General features: G+C 43.1%; 1 protein-coding gene across 1 annotated transcript; it reads left to right on the forward strand.

The window, feature by feature from the left end:
• The first annotated feature begins 482 nt into the window (after nucleotides 1-482).
• TMEM225 (transmembrane protein 225) lies at nucleotides 483-8,720 on the forward strand. Its single transcript, XM_056114836.1, has 4 exons — nucleotides 483-678; nucleotides 1,548-1,694; nucleotides 1,955-2,086; nucleotides 8,665-8,720. The coding sequence occupies exons 1-4, from the start codon at nucleotides 483-485 to the stop codon at nucleotides 8,718-8,720; spliced, it is 531 nt and encodes a 176-aa protein (XP_055970811.1).
• The last annotated feature ends 10,171 nt before the right edge of the window (nucleotides 8,721-18,891 follow it).

The raw sequence follows: 18,891 nt of genomic DNA on the forward strand, positions 1-18,891 counted from the left end.
ATGGTGCCTGCGGCCTGAGTTGGTTGGGTGGAGCAGACCATTTTTCTGGGTTCCAAGGCTCCTCCTTAGATGCTGCCCGCCTGATCTTTGTTAGGATCTCCCACTGAGTACCCAATTTTCTCCCCACACCCCAAATTCTGTGTGATCATCCCATTCTGCCACTCTAGTTGCTGACTGCTCACGTCCATGAGCTTGACTCCTGCTCTTCTCTGATCCCCACCTAGCATTAAAGACTTCCGGGACATGGAAGTGCCCCCACTAGCTCCTGGGGTCAAAGGTCATGGATTCCATGACCGTTGGCAGCCCTGCAAACAGGTTGGCCTCTGAGTTGAGCTGTGGCAAGCAGGCCTGATCTCAGTTCTTAGGGTGACTTCAGATTTGGCCACTGCCACCGAGTCCGTCGGAGAAGGGACTGACTCACCTACTCAGAGGGGGAAAGAGAGAGTCTCAGGGTGTGCTCAGCAGGTCGGCCCTCCTCTGTGATGGAAAATCAAAACCGATACAGAAACTTCTGCGCTGTCATCTTGTTTTTCTCTTCCTGGGTCTTAATCTTTCTGACAGCAGGAATTGTCGTGGAAGACTGGGTTCACCTGAATACAGAAAATATGCCGAATACAAAAAATAAGCCGATAAGTCACAGTCCCTGGAAAAGCAGCAAGGATGATCTGTGGCAAGGAGGTCAGACACCTGAGATGAAAAGAGATGGTTGGGGGGGGAGGGGGGCCGGGAAGAGCCTCTCCTCTCTCCTGCTGACCTGGGAATTTTCAGGCAGGTCTTCTCCCAAGGCTCCCACTCCACCCCACCACCACCCCCACCCTCACCCCTGTCCCGGCAGAGTCCAAATTCTCTCTGTGTACTTATTTTAGGGAAAAACTTAGAAGGTCACAGACTCAAAGCTGAGCACTCAGAAAGCCTTGGCTACGGCAGACCTGGGGGTAAGGGGGTCAGAGAAAGGTCACTTACAGAAGGGGAAATGGGCCACACCACCAACTGCAGGAAGACAGCGGAAGTGGAGGGTTTTTCTAGTTCTGTAGTGCTAAGGATAATGTCTGGAGCCTTTGGGGGCTGGAGAGATACTACAGCAGATAGGCCATTTAAAGTCTTGCATGCAGCCAACCCAAGCTCGATCCCTCGCACCCCCTATGATCCTTTGAGTCCGCCAGGAGTGATCCCTGCTTGCAGAGTCAGGAGTCAACCCTGAGCATCACCAGGTGTGACCCTAAAACAACAACAATAAATCCTGGGCTTCACGAGTACAAGGCAGACATGCTCCCACTAAGCTAGATCTTTGGCCCCTAAATTGAAGAATTTTTTAAGTAATTAATTCTGAGATAAGAATTTAAGGAAAGGAGAGTTTCAGGACACTAAATTGGAGAACGGTGTTTTCTGATTCTTTTTTTCCCACTCATTTAGGGCCCCTGGGTCCTTAATTACTTAATCCAATCTCCCATCCTTCCCCAATTTCACCCAGACACTTGTCTCCAGATGGAAATGAGCCCCCAAAAAGCAAGCTGTCTCTCCTTACCCTGGCCTCTGCTTCCCACCAGATAACACAGAAAACATCAGGATCATGATGGGAATCATTCTCAGCCTCGCCTTCTTCTACAACTTTTTCCTGGGCTTGGGATTCACTTATATGATTCCGCGCAATGAGCATTCCTGCTTCACCTCTATTGTCCTCAGTTTCCTCACAGGTAACTGCCTGGCCCCCCAAAAAAGACTGTCTACTTACTTGGCTTGGAGGTCTAGGCCACAGTTGCTGGCCAACTCAGCTTTCCTCGGCCTTGGCTTCAGACATGGAGCGTTATCAGCTCTGCTGATCTGAGACTGAACTGAGTGAGGACAAGGGACCATGGTACCGGGTGGAGACCCTGGGAAGATCCTGGGCAGGACAGGCATCAATGAGCCAAACCTCATCAGCAGGTCCTGTTCTCTCTTTCTTTCTGGACTTCAGGTATGTTCTTGCTCATTACACTCCTGGCGTACCACTACAATATAAAGCAAGGCCACCACAGGTTCTCTAATTACAAGTTGACCTGGATAACTTTCATCAACTACGTGAATGTGTTCATCCTCATCACCTCAGGTGAGTCTCCATGGTGACTCCTCCCAAGAGTGCAGAGTGTGAAAGGACGAGAACAGGGCTGAGTCTGTGTGCTAAAGAGCTCACGGTCACGGGGCCAAGGTCTTCAAGACAGGCCCTGCAGTAGCAGTGGGAGACAGGGCTGTAGATGACGTGCTTGTCCCAGCGAGCAGCTCCTGGCTACCCCCTCCAGTCTTCCGGGCCTCTCCACCACAAAAGCCCAAACTCAGGGCCAGAAAGATAACCCAGTGCACTGAGCTCAGGTGTTCCATGCAAGAGGTCCTGCACTGCAAGATTGCCCAAACACTTCCAGGAGGAAGCCCTGAGAACCACTACATGTGGCCCCTAAGAACAGGGTGGGGTGTCCTGGCTGAACGGCCACCCATCCACTCCTACCAGTTGAAGCTTCCATGTGGGGTTGCACTTCTGAGCTCAGGGGCATGCCCTCTTGCAAAATCTCTGTGGACCTACCAGCATTTGAGTTATTCTGCATGTATTTCCAGTTCCTTCCACTACAACACTCCCCTCCTGGGTGGACTCAGGCAGGTCCAGGGGACACCCAGGGTTTCCGGTCAAAGACTCCCCACCACTGCGGAGGGAAAGGTCTGCAGTTCTCTTTCAGACTCCTTCACTGTCTCCTCCGGCTTCTCTTTCCCCAGGAATCCTCTCTCTCCTGGTGTTCTCCAGTGGCTCTTTCTTCCTGAACACCATCCATGTATGCTCTGGACACATACCGAAAGAAGTGAAAGGCATGGAGACAAGCACATCTGATGCAATACCAGAACAGAAGATCCCGCGTAGTATCGTCCACAGACATTCGAGTGACCAGACCGAACACCGGCCACAAGTCCAAGGGCGCCGGGTAACCTGGGCTCTGTGATTGACAAGCTTGTCTTAGAATAAAGTCTCAGCTTAATGGAAACCAAAGTGTGGGTGTGAGCTTTGTCTGTCTCCAAGCGTGCTGTCCACCATCTACATTCTGCAAATGACCGTTGATGGGTTTGAGGTCTAGAAGCAAATCCAGGAGATCTGGAGGGGAATCTTATTTGATGGGGGGCCTGGGGGTGTGCGTGGGGAGGTCCTCTTCTACAATAGTCATCACTAAGAAAATACTGTCATATTACTTATTATTGCTATACTGTTAACTCTGTTACATAGAGCTAAGTCATTACATACATACTTAAGTCATTACAAAGACTTCATATGCCTTTCATTTTATTGTGATAGACTTGGATTATTCTGAAAGAACACAACATAATATAACCCGACTATCCATTACTTGAGTGACATGTTCTATTTGTTTTAGATGTAAAATAATACCTATAACTGATATTCCTCTAAAATATCCCCTAATCTCATTCTGTGTCCTTGTTTCTCATAATATACTTTCAATGAACATTAGTAATCAGTGCTCATTTTTACTATATGTCTGCATCTACAAACGTGTCTTTAGTCTTTATAGTCTTTCTAATTTATAATTAGCTTTTCAATTATCCAACAATAATTCAGTGACAAGTGACATGCCATAGCATTTTGTTGTTGTTGTTGCAAATCACTTTGTTCACAACTCTATTATTTTGTGATAATAGATCAATTTTGTTCCACTTCATTCATAAGAACTATGATTAAGCATTTTTCTGTAGCACTGTAGCACTGTCCTCCCGTTGTTCATCGATTTGCTCAAGCGGGCCCAGTAACATTGTGAGACTTGTTGTTACTGAGTTTGGCATATCAAATACGTCATGGGTAGCTTGCCAGGCTTTTCCATGCGGGAAAGATTCTCTCAGTAGCTTGCCAGGCTCTCTGAGGGGGGCAGAGGAATCGAACTTTGGTTGGCTGGGTCAGCCACATGCAAGGCAATGTGCCCTACCTGCTGTGCTATCGCTCCAGCCAAATTCTTCTGTAGGATCATAAAAGTTAGTACAGGGGTTCAAATGTTTGCTTTCCATGGTGACCCAGGTTAGATCTCCATAACACATATGGTCCCCTACACACTGAGCAAGGAGTCAAGAGGAGTAAGACCCTGAGCACTACTGAGTGTGGCAATAGTAGTCAAACAGAAAGGCTATTATGGTGGAGATGTCATAAGATACACCTTCTCCATTTTTTCATTTTCATTTCATCATCCTGTTATTCGTCGATTGCCTCGAGCAGGCCCCAGTAACGTCTCTTTCATCCTAGCCCTGAGATTATATTCAAGGCTCTTTAGGAGAATGAGACCCATCATTGTTACTGGTATTTGGCATATTTGGTACGCCACGGGGAGTTTGCCAGACTCTGCCCTGTGGGCAGGCTACATTCGATAGCCTGCAAGTTTGTCCAAAGTAGGAATGAGACAATAAGATGTCATAAAAAAAAGTTCTGATAAGATGTCCGGGATCTGGATTTTATAGTCTCTGAGTCTTGGCCACTGATGGGATTACACGGCGCCAGGGGGCCAGGTGGTGGGTGTGACCCCCGCCTACTGGAATTTGGAGGATCTGGGTGGAAGATGCTCGACTCCAATCCGAGTAGGCTTGGAGGTCTCGGCCCCGGAACCCGCGTGGCTTTGTCCCTCTGCCAGTACCTTCATGTGTGCGGAGAGTGGTCTCAGCATGGTGGTGGCTGGTCCTGGAGGTCTTCGGCTGCCGGAGCCCTGGTCGGGGCGGGGAGGAAAGCTCAACCCGCTCGCCTCCAAGGGGCCTCGGGAAGGAACACCCAGGTGCGGGGGCAGAAGACTGCACTTCTGCACCTTCTCCCGATGATGAAAATGTAGCTGTTTCCTCTTCTTCTGTTCTAAACAATGCCATAAACATTCTTATGCATACACACAGCTCCTTCCACCCATGGGCAGGAGTTTCATCTATAACTAGAATAACTATTATCAGAAGTCATATTCATTTTGAAGTTACTTCAACAATGATAAATGAGCTAAAACATAGCTTTACAAATTCATACTTCTGCCAGTGGTATATAGGTTCTAGTTTTTCTTTGAGCCTTGTCATCACTTGTATAATCGGTCTTCTTATGGGGAAGTTGGGAAGGGGGGCACACCCAGTGATATTCAGGGCTTACTCCTGGCTCTGCTCTAGTAATTACTCCTGGTGGTGCTCGGGGGACTAAATGGGATGCTGAGATTCAAACACAGGTCAGCTGCGTGCGAGGCAGGCACTTTACCCTCTGTACTATCTCTCCAGTCTGAATAGGTCTTTATTATTATGAGGAATTTTCACAGTGAAGGGCTAGTGGTTCTGATAGCCAGCAAGGCTGTACCTTGCAGTGCTCAGGAGGCCATGCAGGGCAGGACAAATTGATCTCCCAATCCTCACCTCCCACCATCAGTCTTCTCAATCTCTATTGAGCAGTCACTGCATTTGTGCATCTTTTCATTTTACTACTGAGGTCTGGGTTTCCTCTTCTATAAAATACCAGCTGATTATTTTCCTTACATATCATTTCTTTGCTCGAGGTAAAGGCCCTCCCGTTGATCATCGATTTGCTCGAGCGGGCCCAGTAACGTATCCACTGGAGATTTTGTTGTTACTGTGTTTGGCATATCGAATCACGGGTGGCTTGCCAGGCTCTGCCCTGCGGGCGAGATACTCTTGGTAACTTGCTGGGCTCTCCGAGAGGGGTGGAGGAATCGAACTCGGGTCGGCCATGTTGGCTGCGTGCAAGGCAAACGCCCTACCGCTGTGCTATTGCACGCAGCCAACATGGCCGACCCGAGTTCGATTCCTCCGCCCCTCTCGGAGAGCCCAGCAAGTTACCAAGAGTATCTCGCCCGCAGGGCAGAGCCTGGCAAGCCACCCGTGATTCGATATGCCAAACACAGTAACAACAAAATCTCCAGTGGATACGTTACTGGACCCGCTCGAGCAAATCGATGAACAACGGGAGAGCTTTTTTTTATTTATCATTTCTTGGTTTGTAGTTTTTTAGCTTATTATAAACCGATACTAATTATTTGGTGCCTTGGCCTTAACTTTGATGTATTTTTGTTTTTACAGATATTTGTTGGGTAACATTACTTTGTCCTTCAAGAAGCGTAGGTTTATCTGGTTACACCCATCAATCTGGTTACACCCATCACAGTGCTCCTGAAGCACTTCCACTTCCATTGTGTTTACATGTAAACATGTAAACAATCTTCCCTATGCTCTCCTTCCCACCCAGTTAATCAGCTTTCCCCTTAATCAGACTTTGTTAATTTGTAAGATCAGTTTCCCAGAAATCTATGATTTTATATATATGAGTGAAATATTGCCTTTCTCCTCTCCTTATGCCTTATGAATAGTTTACCTTAAAGTAATATCCTTTTTGTATAGATACAGGAAGACCGTTAACATTATGCTTTGTAACTTAGGATTTGATTGGCCTTGAATATTATTCACTCCTGAGCATCTGCTTTCTCGACTTAAGCCTCAGTTGCCCTTAGTTCCTAACACCCCAAAAGCAGGGTCCCAACGAGGGACTGAATGGACCCAGGGCAAGCGGTGAGCTACCCTGGCAGCGAAATGGGCCAGGCCAAAGTGCCACGATTCTTAACTATAAGTTAAGAGTTTGATCATAGACAAATGCTGTCATGATCCAAAGGTAACGACAAGACTAGGATCCTGCTAGGGGTGGGAAAGACTATCTGGCCTGACCACCGTAGTCTGAGATCGAGATGGCCCTAGGAGAGCAATTCTATAAGTTTAAGATATTTCTTACTGTATCCATACAAAATGATTTATATTATATTCTTATATGCTTGTCGGACAAGGAGAGGAGAGGCACGCCCATGGGATTATGCTCTAGGGTGGGTCCTCCTGCTGAGGAAGGATCTGTCCTAGGAGCGGCCTTCCCTGAGGCTAAGATTTCTACCCCTGTTGATCTCTACCCCTATTGATTGTGACCACACCTATGTAATTGTTTTCCCCAATTCCTCTTGGAGAGAGATATAATGAGATTGTAGATTGGGCATGGGAGAGCAGAGAGACAAGGAGAGACAGAGAGAGACAGGAGCAGAGACAGATGAGGAGAGAATCAGAATAAACTACGACTAATACCTACCAGCCTGGCCCTCATTCCTTCCTCCACCTGACCATCGCCATCGACCTCTCCGGGGTGGGAGAAGGGTGAGACTACCGAACGCGGGCGGCGGGAGAGATAGAGCCACCGCCGCTGTGTGGGGTGCCGTGCCCCCTCTTTGTGTGAGTTTACACAATATTCAATTCAACATGCCTGAAATCTTTTTAGTTGGTGCCTATCTATAGATCCCAAATTTAAAAATACTACCTCCTGAGAGCACCAGGATAATGGACAGGGTACAATTGGGGGGTGCTTTCTGCTTGGTCACTTAAAGACAGATTTCAAGGGGAAGTGTGGCAGCAGGGAAGGATACTGAGTAATTTTCTTCTGAGAAGGAAGCAGTAGACCACATAGAATATGTGCGTATATACACAGAAAAAGCCCTTCCTATGGGAATGACCAACATGATTTTTTTCTGCATATATGCACACATATTCTACATGGCTGTAGTCAAAATGTTTGTCTTTACTTCACATAATAAGGTCTTTGTCTTTGGTGTGGGGGGTGAGGGGTGGGGGGTGGGGGGAGAGGGTCAGGCCCTATAGTGCCAGGGACACCAGGCTCCTCTGGCAGAACAAGGGACCGTCTAGGGCCACAGCTGGCAGTGTTCAGGGACTTCCAGGTCAAAATGTGGCATTGAGCGGGGACCATGTGGTACCAGGATCCAAACCCAGGCCAAGTACATGCTAGGCATGCACCCTAACAGCTCTAGCATCTCCCAGCCCTGCAAAAATAATCTTAATGCTTCGACACTGGCACATACTACCTGTGGCTCACACTTGAATGTAGGTTAACAAATTGCTGTGCCAGAGACAACTTGTTGAAATGGTGGTTCTATTGAAGGCACAATAGCCCACTTCGTTTTCACACAAAAATGTCCCACATGTAAACTATGCTAGTAGGCATATGCCCACAGTCTTAGTGCAGAGTGTACAAGTAAAACAGAAGGCAGAAATATTATAAATCATGCTATTCTAATGACATGATGATGATGAAAGAACCAGGAGGGAATTTTTAAGTTGGAATCTGCTGAGTGTACACATGTACAAATGTTTACCCACGCAAAAGTATCAAGGAAAGAAGGATCTATAATATTGTAAAATTGGTGATTGCAAGATTCACTTGCAAATAATTTAACATGATCCCCTCTGGAACAATTAAAACTTTTCTTAAATACTACAAGCTCTGGAGGCCAGAGAGGAAAATGTAATAATTATTCATCTAAATCAGTGTCTGTGTCAGTTAACAGCCATATTTGGGCCCTACTTCTGTGGTCCAAACAATAATTTCAATACCAAGAGGGATTCTTTGCCTTTGGATTTACTATGTGCTTGGTTTTTAGCAATACACATACAAACATTCATGATAAGCTGATCTGAGATTAATTCTATATTACAAAACATTTTCAAGAACCGTAAACTGGGACTTTGAAATTTTGTGTTTAAAAGACGTGATTCAAATAACCTGGACAGGACAAGAATAAATAGGACAGATGTTATCCATAATTTTTTACTTTATGGACATTCAAGAATATAAGAAGGGGGAAGTAGTGATGTTGGTAGTACAAAAGGAGGCAGATGAATAGAATAAAAGCAGTATCAAAAATGAAAACTTTATCTGCCAAAACTGTTTTACTGTACTAGTTTTTATTCATCTTTTCCCCTTTTCAGAAATTTAGTATGCCGAGGCTGGAGCCATAGCACAGCAGGTAGGGTGTTTTTCTTGCATGCAGCTGACCAGGATTCAATCCCTAGCATCCCATCTGGTCCCCCGAGCACTGCCAGGAATAATTCCTGAGTGCAGAGCCAGGAGGAACCCCTGAGCATCGCTGGGTGTGACCCAAAAAGCAAAAAAAAAAAAAAATTAGTATGCTTTTAACACAGAAAATACTTAAAAACTAAATATGAGAGAATATAAAATTGCCGGTAGGGCATTTGCCTTGCACGCAGCCAACATGGCCGACCCGAGTTCGATTCCTCTGCCCCTCTCGGAGAGCCCGGCAAGCTACCGAGAGTATCTCGCCCGCACGGCAGAGCCTGGCAAGCTCCCCGTGACGTATTCGATATGCCAGACACAGTAACAACAAAGTCTCCAATGGAGATGTTACTGGGCCCGCTCGAGCAAATCGATGATCAACGGGAGGGCCTTTATAAAATTGCCACAATTTCCTTGAAAGTCAATATTGAATAGCTATCTGTCCCCAGATTTGGAGATTTCAAGTGTGTGTCACTGAAATAAGAATGCCACTGTGGGCAGGTGCCGCCAGATGTAGGCCTGGAATCCCCTGAGCACTGCCAGGTGTGGCCCCGGAGGTCCTCTGTACCACCAGAGTGGCCTAATATCCCTGGTACTGCAGGGTCTGACCAGTTCTGCTAGGGAGGCCCTCTCCCCCCACACTCTTCCCCACCCCAAAGACAAAAACCTTGTTACTGGCTGTAAGAACAAACTTTTTAACTGCAACCATGCAAAAAAAAATTTATTTTATTTTAATAAAGTTGTTCACAATTTATTACATTCAATATTCCAATACCAATCCCAGCACTATTATACCTTCTCACCACCATGATTTTGAGTTTTCCCAACCACCACCTGAGTCTTCCCCAATAGCGGGCCCTAAATAATTTATCTTATATCGCTTATTATGAATAATTAGCTAAAAATGATCAAAAAAGTTTTCCTACGAAGATAGTATGTGAAGATTGTTGTATCTTGTAAAACTCGTGGAAGGATGTGTGTTCTCGGGCTCTCTGGGAGGCTCTCTCTCACTGCCTGCGTTCGGTGCTCTCGACCTGCTTGTGTATGAACAGGATCGGTAAGGCTGTAGGCAATGGACAGGCAAAGGAAAAACGAGGATCAAGCTGGTTGCTGATTAGTTACCGTTTATTCACTCTCTCGTCTCTCCAGTCTCCTGCATTCTTCCTTTCTTGCCCCTCTTTCCTCAAATCCCACTCATCTCTCTGCGTTGTGTCTCGCAGCCTGAGCTCTTCCTCCCCTCTCTCCATTCTGATCCCCACTGCTTCTCTCTCCACCTTGCCCTCCCGGCCCATGCTCCACTCAGTCTGGAAGCAAAAAACAACATAAAGAAGCCCTTCCTGGTGGCCTGCGGGCAAAATACCTCTTAAGGTGTTTTTCTCCTTTAGTTATATTTGTATGGACACAGCAAGAGATACATTGAAGCTTATAGGGCAGCTCTCCTGGGAACATCTTGTCACAGACTCAGACTACCAGATTAATCATTCCCAACCCTAGTAGGGTCCAAATCTAGTTGTTACTTTTTGGATCATAACAGCATCTGTCCATGACCAAGCTCTTAAGTTATAAATTCCAGGAGGAAAAATATCATTTAGAGTCGAATGACTCCGACATAACAAAAGCATAGCATTTACTACTGTCTTCCTGTGCCCATACAAAAAGGACATTGCTCTGAATAAACTATACAAAGGATTTAAGAAGAAGAGAAAAACAGTGTTTACAAGTCAGTGGAGCACAAAGAAAGATGTTACTAAACTACCTGAGGCTATGCAGGAAGGACAAAACAATGTTATCCTACAGTATCTCACCCTGGAGCCATTAAGCCCTTGTATAAGAGAGTACTACTATGTTGTTACAGATATGTGTGCTACATTTTTTTTTATCAAAACTGGTTGCCTTCTACTTTACATCCCATCCAATGTGGTGTGCTACTCCTGGTACATCAGTGGTATAGAGTAGATGTTCCATAATTTCTAAGATTTTTAAATAAGGTGATACAGCTGGAGTTAAATTTTTAACTGGGTGATGATTTGGGGGGCAGGAGACATCTCTGCAGCTTGTTGATCTCTTCCGAGATTTATTTGTGAGTCTCTGGATCATGGCCAGTTAATGAGCTTATATGGTGCCAGAGGCAGCTTGTGGGCATGACTGCCAAATTCCAGGAAGGAGAAGGGGATGGAGGGAGGTTGCCCATCCCTGATTCTATGAGAGCTTGCAGCCATGTAGATTATGTGTGCATATACACAGGAAAAAATCATTCCCCTAGGAAGAGAATTTTTTGTGCATATGCACACATAATGCAAACAGCTCACTCAAAAAAAAAAGTAAATGCAAGAGCTGAGCAGACACTTCACACATAGAGATGGCCAACAAGCACACGCACACACACACACACACACACACACACACACACACAAATGCTCATTGTCCTGTAGAATCAGGGAAATGCAAATCAAAGCAAATCCATGCAAATCAAGAATACACCCCTGGGCCTGCTTAGTAAGGCCCATATTAAAAAGGCCAGAAATAACAATTGTTGGCAGCAGAAGGTGGAGAAACAGGAATCATCAGATACTGTGGGTGGGGATGAAAACTGGGCCTGACTCTGAAAAATGGGATGGAGACCTCTCAAAATATTAAAAATGGTCCTAACATTTGTTTCATTTTTATTCCACAATTAGATATCCAAAAAAACCCAAAACACTTAAGTAGAAGCTATACGCATTCTGATGATCACTGTAGCACTGTTTATGATAGTCAAGATGCAGAAACGACCCAAGGGCTGTAGAGATGCTGTGCCATATGTGCACAAAGGGCTTACCTAAGAAAAAACACAACCTTACACTTTGCAATAATAGGGATGAACTGAAGGGGCCCAGGCTAAGTGAAGGAAGTCAAGAGAAAGACAAATATCAAGATGATCTCATATGTGATTATATATATATGTATATATATGTGTATATATGTATATATATAAACACACACATACATACAAACATATATATATACATATATATCACATCTGCAGAGATGCCTCCAGACCCCCAAATCATCATCCAATTAAAAATTTAACTCCAGCTGTATCACCTTATTTAAAATCTTAGAAATCCTGGAGCAGCCTCGAGACATCTACTCTATACCACTGATATACCAAGAGTAGCACACCAGGAAAATCAGAAAAATGGGAAAAAACAGACACACCTATGGAATCAGATCCACCCTCTCCCCCCCACACACACAAAGGAAGGAGGGGCCCAATGCATTATGGGGGAGTGATGCTGGGTGTGGCAGAGTAATATAAACTTTGGAGTAATGTGACCCCAAAGAGAGTCAGTAAACTACTGCTACCAAAATAACTTTTCTTTTATGAAAAGTAACAAATGTGTACAGTAAAGAGATAATGTGGGAACAACTGCAAGTGCTTGTGTTTTGGATTTTTAATTTACCATACCTGGAAAAATAAAATTTACTATTCACTATATTTTAGTTTCTAAAGCACTAAAATATACTCAGGATTGCATTACATTCAGTAAAAGAATTTCAACACTTTTGCACTTGTATTTATCATTATTAGATGACAATTTTGTTTTGATTGTCATTTAACTTGACTTTGCTTAGTGTTAAGAACAGAGAGCTGTATTTAAAAGTCATCCAACAAATATTCACTTCTATTCCAGACACTTAGGATATTAAACAAATATTGAACTACAAGCAACTCTTTGACTTGGGCTTACTAATGTCATTTTTGTTATTATTAGATTTATAAATTTCTCCGAATGCATAAAAAATTATTTATTTCTTGTATTATCAAAAACATTCTTTCTTGGGGACTTGGCTATCTCCGTGTATGCACCCCAGGCATCCTCTAGGACCCTAGGATGCTCAACATCCCTGAACCTCTTCCTGTTAATCCCCAACACTGTGCCGGTCTTCTTCCTCCCCCAGATTGTACCCCCACACACACCAGGTACGCATAGGGGGTGTGACCTCTTCAGAAGTGGGCCTGGCTTCTGTAGAAGTGGACATGGCCTAATTTTGGGCAGGTGGACGCCACACGGCCGCAGGTAATCTACTCATACCCAGCAATTTCAAGTAACATCTCAGTCTCCATACCTCCACACCAACATGAAGAAACAACGCAAATCCCCACCACGTGGGGAGGACGATGAAAAGAGTCCAGAAGCCTCAGAAGGTGCTACTCACCTAAGGGACCTCTCTGAGAAAGAATTCAGATATGAATTAATGAAGATGTTCAATGAACTCAATGAAACAGTGAGACAGATATCCAGTAAATTGAAGGAGAACATGAAAGAAACAATGGATCGAACAATCAAGAAAATATGGGAAGAAATGAGAGCAGAAATTGGAAAGCTACGCACAGAAATGTCACGAATCAAAGATTCCATAGATGAAATAAAAAAAAAAACTCAGTCTGTGCCCTCAACAGTAGAATGGCCACAGCTGAAGACAGAATCAGTGAGCTGGAAGATCAGCTGCACGAAGCATACAGGCAACAACAAACAATGGCAAGAGACCTCAAAATAGCTCTTGAGCAAATCAGGGTCCTAGGAGATGATTCCAAGAGGAACAACATTAGATTCCTTGGAGTACCAGAAGGTCAGGGAAACAATCCCAATGAAAAGCCATAGTTAAACAAATCATTGCTGAAAAATTCCCAGAGCTGGACAATGCAGCCATTCAGATTCAAGGAGCCCAAAGGGTGCCAGCTAAAAGAGACCCTACCAAAAACACTCCAAGGCATATCATAGTAAAAATGATGGATGCCATGGATAGAGACAAAATACTGAAAGCAGCAAGGTCAAAGAAGGAAATCACACACAAAGGAGCACCCCATAGATTCACAGCAGACCTATCAGAGGAAACCTGAAGGCAATGGTGGGATATAGTGAAAAAACTCACTGAAATGAACCCTTCACCATTAATACTCTATCCGGCTAAACTCTCACTCAAACTCGAAGGAACAGTACACTATTTTGTGGATAAACAGCAGCTCAGGAACTTCATAGACTCAAAACCAAACCTAAAAGAAGGGCTAAATGGGCTACTATAAGACAAGAGAAACCCTACAAGCACAACGGACCCCTACAGAACCCCATAACAATAATCTCTCTCAATGTCAATGGTCTAAATTCACCAATTAAGAGACACAGAGTGGCAAAATGGATTCAGAGACAGAACCCAACATTCTGCTGCCTACAAGAAACTCATCTGAACAGTCAGAGCAAACACAGACTCAAAGGTAAAGGATGGAAAACAATCCTGCAAGCATACAGCTCCCTCAAAAAATCTGGGGTGGCCATACTAGTATCCAACAACATAAATTTCAGGTTGAAAAAGATTAGAAGGACAGAGAAGGCCATTTTCTACTCATCAAAGGAGATTTACAAAAGGAAGAAATTACACTCTTAAATGTAAAGGCACCTAATGAGGGAACAGCTAAGTATTTAAAACAACTGCTAACAGATTTTAAGGAGGACATTGCTAGCAACATAATAAGAGCCGGAGACTTCAACATTGCCTTATCATCTCTGGATAGATCAACAAGAACAAAACTCAGCTAGGAAACATTGGCTTTGAAGGGAGAAATAGGAGAGGGCTCATAGACCTATACAGAGCTCTACACCGCCAAAAGAAAGAATACACATTCTTCTCCAGTGCACACAAAACATTTTCCAAAATAAACCATGTGCTAGGCCGCAAAGCATACCTCAATAGAATCAGGAAGATAGAAATAGTATCAACCATCTTTTCAGACCACAATGCACTGAGAATAGAAGTGAATCACACATAGACACGGAAAACCAAATCAAACACCTGGAAATTAAACAACTCAATGTTGAACAACGAGTGGGTCAGGAAGGAAGTCAAGGACAAAATCAAAAGATACCTGGAAACAAATGAGAATGAAGACATGAGCTACCAGAACCTATGAGATGCAGCTAAAGCCGTGGTAAGGGGAAATTTACAGCTCTGCAAGCATTTCTCAGGAAGGAAGAAAGGGCCCACATAAACAACTTGACTTCACAGCTCACGATCTTAGAAAAGGACCAACAAAAGAGCCCAAACCAGCAGAAGGAAAGAGTTCATAAAACATAGAGCAGAAATCAACGACATGGTAACCAATAAAAAAATCCGAAAGATCAATGAAACCAAGAGCTGGTTCTTCGAGAGAATAAACAAGATATATAAACCACTAGCAAGACTCACAAAGAAAGAGAGAAAATTGCAATAAACCGAATCAGAAATGAGAAGGGGGATATCACAACAGAAACCAAAGAAATTCAAAAGATCATCAGAGACCACCTTGAAAGTCTGTATGCCACGAAACAAGAGAACCTATGAGAAATGGATGAATTCCTGGATTCCTTTAATCTCCCAAGGCTGAATCAAGATGATCTAAAGTACCTGAATAGACCTATTAACATCAAGGAAGTTGAAACTGTAATCAAAAGTCTTCCCCAAAACAAAAGCCCAGGTCCAGATGGATTCACTAGCGAATTTTTCCAAACATTTAAAGAGGACCTATTGCCAGTTCTTCTCAAGCTTTTCCAGGGAACTGAAGAAACAGAAATTTTCCCAAACAGTTTCTATGAAGCCCATATCTCTCTAATACCGAATGGAAACAAAGACACCACAAGAAAAGAAAACTAAAGACTGATATCCCTGATGAACACGGATGAGAAGATTCTCAACAAAATACTAGCAAATAGAATTCAACAACTCATCAAAAAGATCATACACCATGACCAAGTGGGATTCAACCCGGGGATGCAAGGATAGTTTAACATTCGGAAATCAATCAACATAATCCATCATTTCAACAAAAGAAAAGATAAAAAACATAGTATCATATCAATAGATGCAGAGAAAGCATTTGACAAGATCCAGCACCCATTTATGATGAAAATCCTCACCAAAATGGGTATAGAGGGGAATTTCCTCAATATAGTTAAAGCCATGTACCACAAGCCTACAGCAAGCATCATCCTCAATGGGGCAAAACTGAGAGCCTTCCCTCTAAGATGAGGGATGAGACAAGAATGCCCACTCTATCCACTGCTGTTCAACATAGTACTGGAAGTACTTGCAATCGCGGTTAGGCAAGAAAAAGATATTAAGGGCATTCAGGTAGGAAAGAAAGAACTTAAGCTCTCACTATTCGCAGATGATATGATACTATACTTAAAGAACCCTAAAACCTCTACCAAGAAACTCCTAGAAACAATAGACTTGTAAATTTGCAGGCTATAAAATCAATACCCAAAAGTCCATGACTTTCCTATAAGCAAATAGTTAGAGAGAAGAAAGTGACATGAAACAAACAATCCCGTTCACAATTGTACTCCAGAAAATCAAGTACCTAGGAATCAGCTTAACTAAGGAAGTAAAAGACCAGTACAAAGAAAACTACAAAATGCTACTTCAGCAAATAAAAGAGGATATGAGAAAATGGAAAAATATCCCCTACTCATGGATCGGGAGAATTAACATTGTCAAAATGGCAATACTCCCCAAAGCATTGTACAAATTCAATTTGATCCCTATAACGATACCCATGACATTCTTCAAAGAAATGGAGCAAACACTTCTGAAATTCATATGGAACAATAAGCCCCCACGAATAGCTAAGGCAATTCTTGGGGAAAAGAAAATGGGAGAAATTAACCTCCCTAACTTCAAACTCTACTACAAAGCAGTAATAATTAAAACAGCATGGTACTGGAACAAAGGCAAAGCTGCAGACCAATGGAACAGGGTTAAATATAGTGGCATCTTCCCCCAAAATATGATCATCTAATCTTTGATAAGGGAGCAAGAAATATGAAGTGGAGCAAGGAAAGCCTCTTTAACAAATTTTGCTGGCAAAACTGGACAGCTACATATAAAAAAAATGGGCCTAAATCTCTGCCTAACACCATGTACAAAAGTAATATCAAAATGGATTAAAGACCTCAACATCAGACCAGAATTCGTAAGGTACTTTGAAGACAAGGTTGGCAAAACCCTCCATGACATTGAAGCTAACGGTATATTCAAAGATATCACATCACTGGCCAAGCAAGTGAAAACAGAGATAGACAAATGGGACTATCTTAAACTAAGAAGCTTCTGCACCTCAAAAGAAACAGTGACCAAAATACAAAGAAGTCTACAAAATGGGAAAGGATATTCGCCCAATACCTATCCGACAAGGATTAATATCAAGGATATACAAAGTACTGGTTGAACTCCATAAGAAGAAAACATCCAACCCCATCAAAAAATGGGGCAACTAAACGAACAGAAACTTTCTCAAAGAAGAAATTCAAATGGCAAAAAGGCACATGATAAAATGCTCTACATCATTAATCACCAGGGAGATACAGATCAAAACAACAATGAGCTATCATCTCACACCACAGAGACTGGCCCACATCCAAAAGAACAAAAGCAACCAGTTCTGGCACAGATGTGGCGAGAAAGGAACTCTTCTCACTGCTGGTGGGAATGCTGACTGGTTCAACCCTTTTGGAAAACAGTATGGACAATTCTCAAAAAATTAGAAATTGAGCTCCCATTTGACCCAGCAATACCACTCTTGGGAATATATCCCAGAGAGGCAAAAAAGTATAGTCGAAGTGACATCTGCACTTGTTTGTTCATTGCAGTACTGTTTACAATAGCCAGAATCTGGAAAAAAAACCCGAGTTCCCGAGAACAGATGACTGGTTAAAGAAACTTTGGTACATCTACACAGTGGAGTACTATGTAGCTGTTAGAAAAGATGAAGTCATGAATTTTACATACAAGTGGTACTACACGGAAAGTATCATGCTAAGTGAAATGAGTCAGAAAGAGAGGGACAGACATAGAAAGATTGCATTCATCTGGGGAACATAAAGTAACAAAATAGGATACTAACACCCAAGAATAGCTGAGATAAGTACCAGGAGGTTTACTCCATGACTTGGAGGCCAGCCGCACATTCTAGGGGAAAAGGCTGCTCAGATAGAGAAGGGAGCATCAAATAAAGGGTGTTGGGGATCCTCCCAGGATGAGAGATGCATGCTGAAAGTAGTTATAGACCGAACACGATTGCCACTCAATGCCTCTGTTGCAAACCACAGCACCCAAAAGGAGAGAGAGAACAAAAGAAAATGCCCTGCCACAGAGGCGGGATGGGATGCGGGCTAGGGGGTGCAAGGGATACTAGGATCATTGGTGGTAGAGAATGGGCACTGGTGAAGGGGTAGGTACTCGATCATTGTGTAAGTGAAATCCAAGCACAAAAATTTGTAAGTCTACAACTGTATCTCATGGTGTTTCACTAATAAAATTTTTTTAAAAAAGGAATAAAAGAATATATACACACTCACAAAAAAATTCTTTCTTATACAGTATTCTTTTTAATATAAAAGTTATCAAAATAACATTGCTTTAAAACATAAATAAACACTGGGTGTACAGTATAATCACCCCCCAAAAGTCTAATTTTTGTCCTGCACCAAAAAAAAATTCACTTCCTTTCTCTTTCCCCTCTGGTAACCAATATTTGCTCTTATAAGCTCGGTGTTTGTTTTTTCCTGTTCACATGTTTTAATTGCCTTGCACATATTAGCAAAGTCATTCTCTTCTGTGTATTTAGCACTGTGCTAATTTCTAATGATATTATTATAATATATAATTATATATATTCCTAAGGTCAAATTATAGTAATTATATTACTTTGGAAAGGTGACCACATGACAAGGTGATATCTCCTTATATTAAAAAAAATAGTAAGTTTGATAAGACGGAAAACTGACAGTTCTTCCAAATATACAGACTGCTAAGTAAATATACATACACTGGCCCCAGAGAGAAGAACCCCTGGGGAACTGCTGGTCTTTAAAGTTCCTGACAGAAAATGCTGGTACTTCAAATCCAAGTCACAGGTTTACTTGAACCCTTCTTGTTAAGTGTGGCTGTGGAAACTGAGGATGATGCCATTTAATTAACCCACC

This window comes from Sorex fumeus, unplaced genomic scaffold (assembly GCF_029834395.1).
Source record: "Sorex fumeus unplaced genomic scaffold, SorFum_2.1 ptg000028l, whole genome shotgun sequence".
Lineage (NCBI taxonomy): Eukaryota > Metazoa > Chordata > Mammalia > Eulipotyphla > Soricidae > Sorex > Sorex fumeus.

What these genes read in the sequence shown, in the direction of transcription:
- TMEM225 (XM_056114836.1), top strand. Translation starts at nt 483, where the DNA reads ATGGAAAATCAAAACCGATACAGAAACTTCTGCGCTGTCATCTTGTTT. An exon ending in GGATGATCTGTGGCAAGGAG is followed by an intron (nt 679 to 1,547) that starts GTCAGACACCTG and finishes GCTTCCCACCAG; the next exon opens with ATAACACAGAAAACATCAGG. An exon ending in TGTCCTCAGTTTCCTCACAG is followed by an intron (nt 1,695 to 1,954) that starts GTAACTGCCTGG and finishes TCTGGACTTCAG; the next exon opens with GTATGTTCTTGCTCATTACA.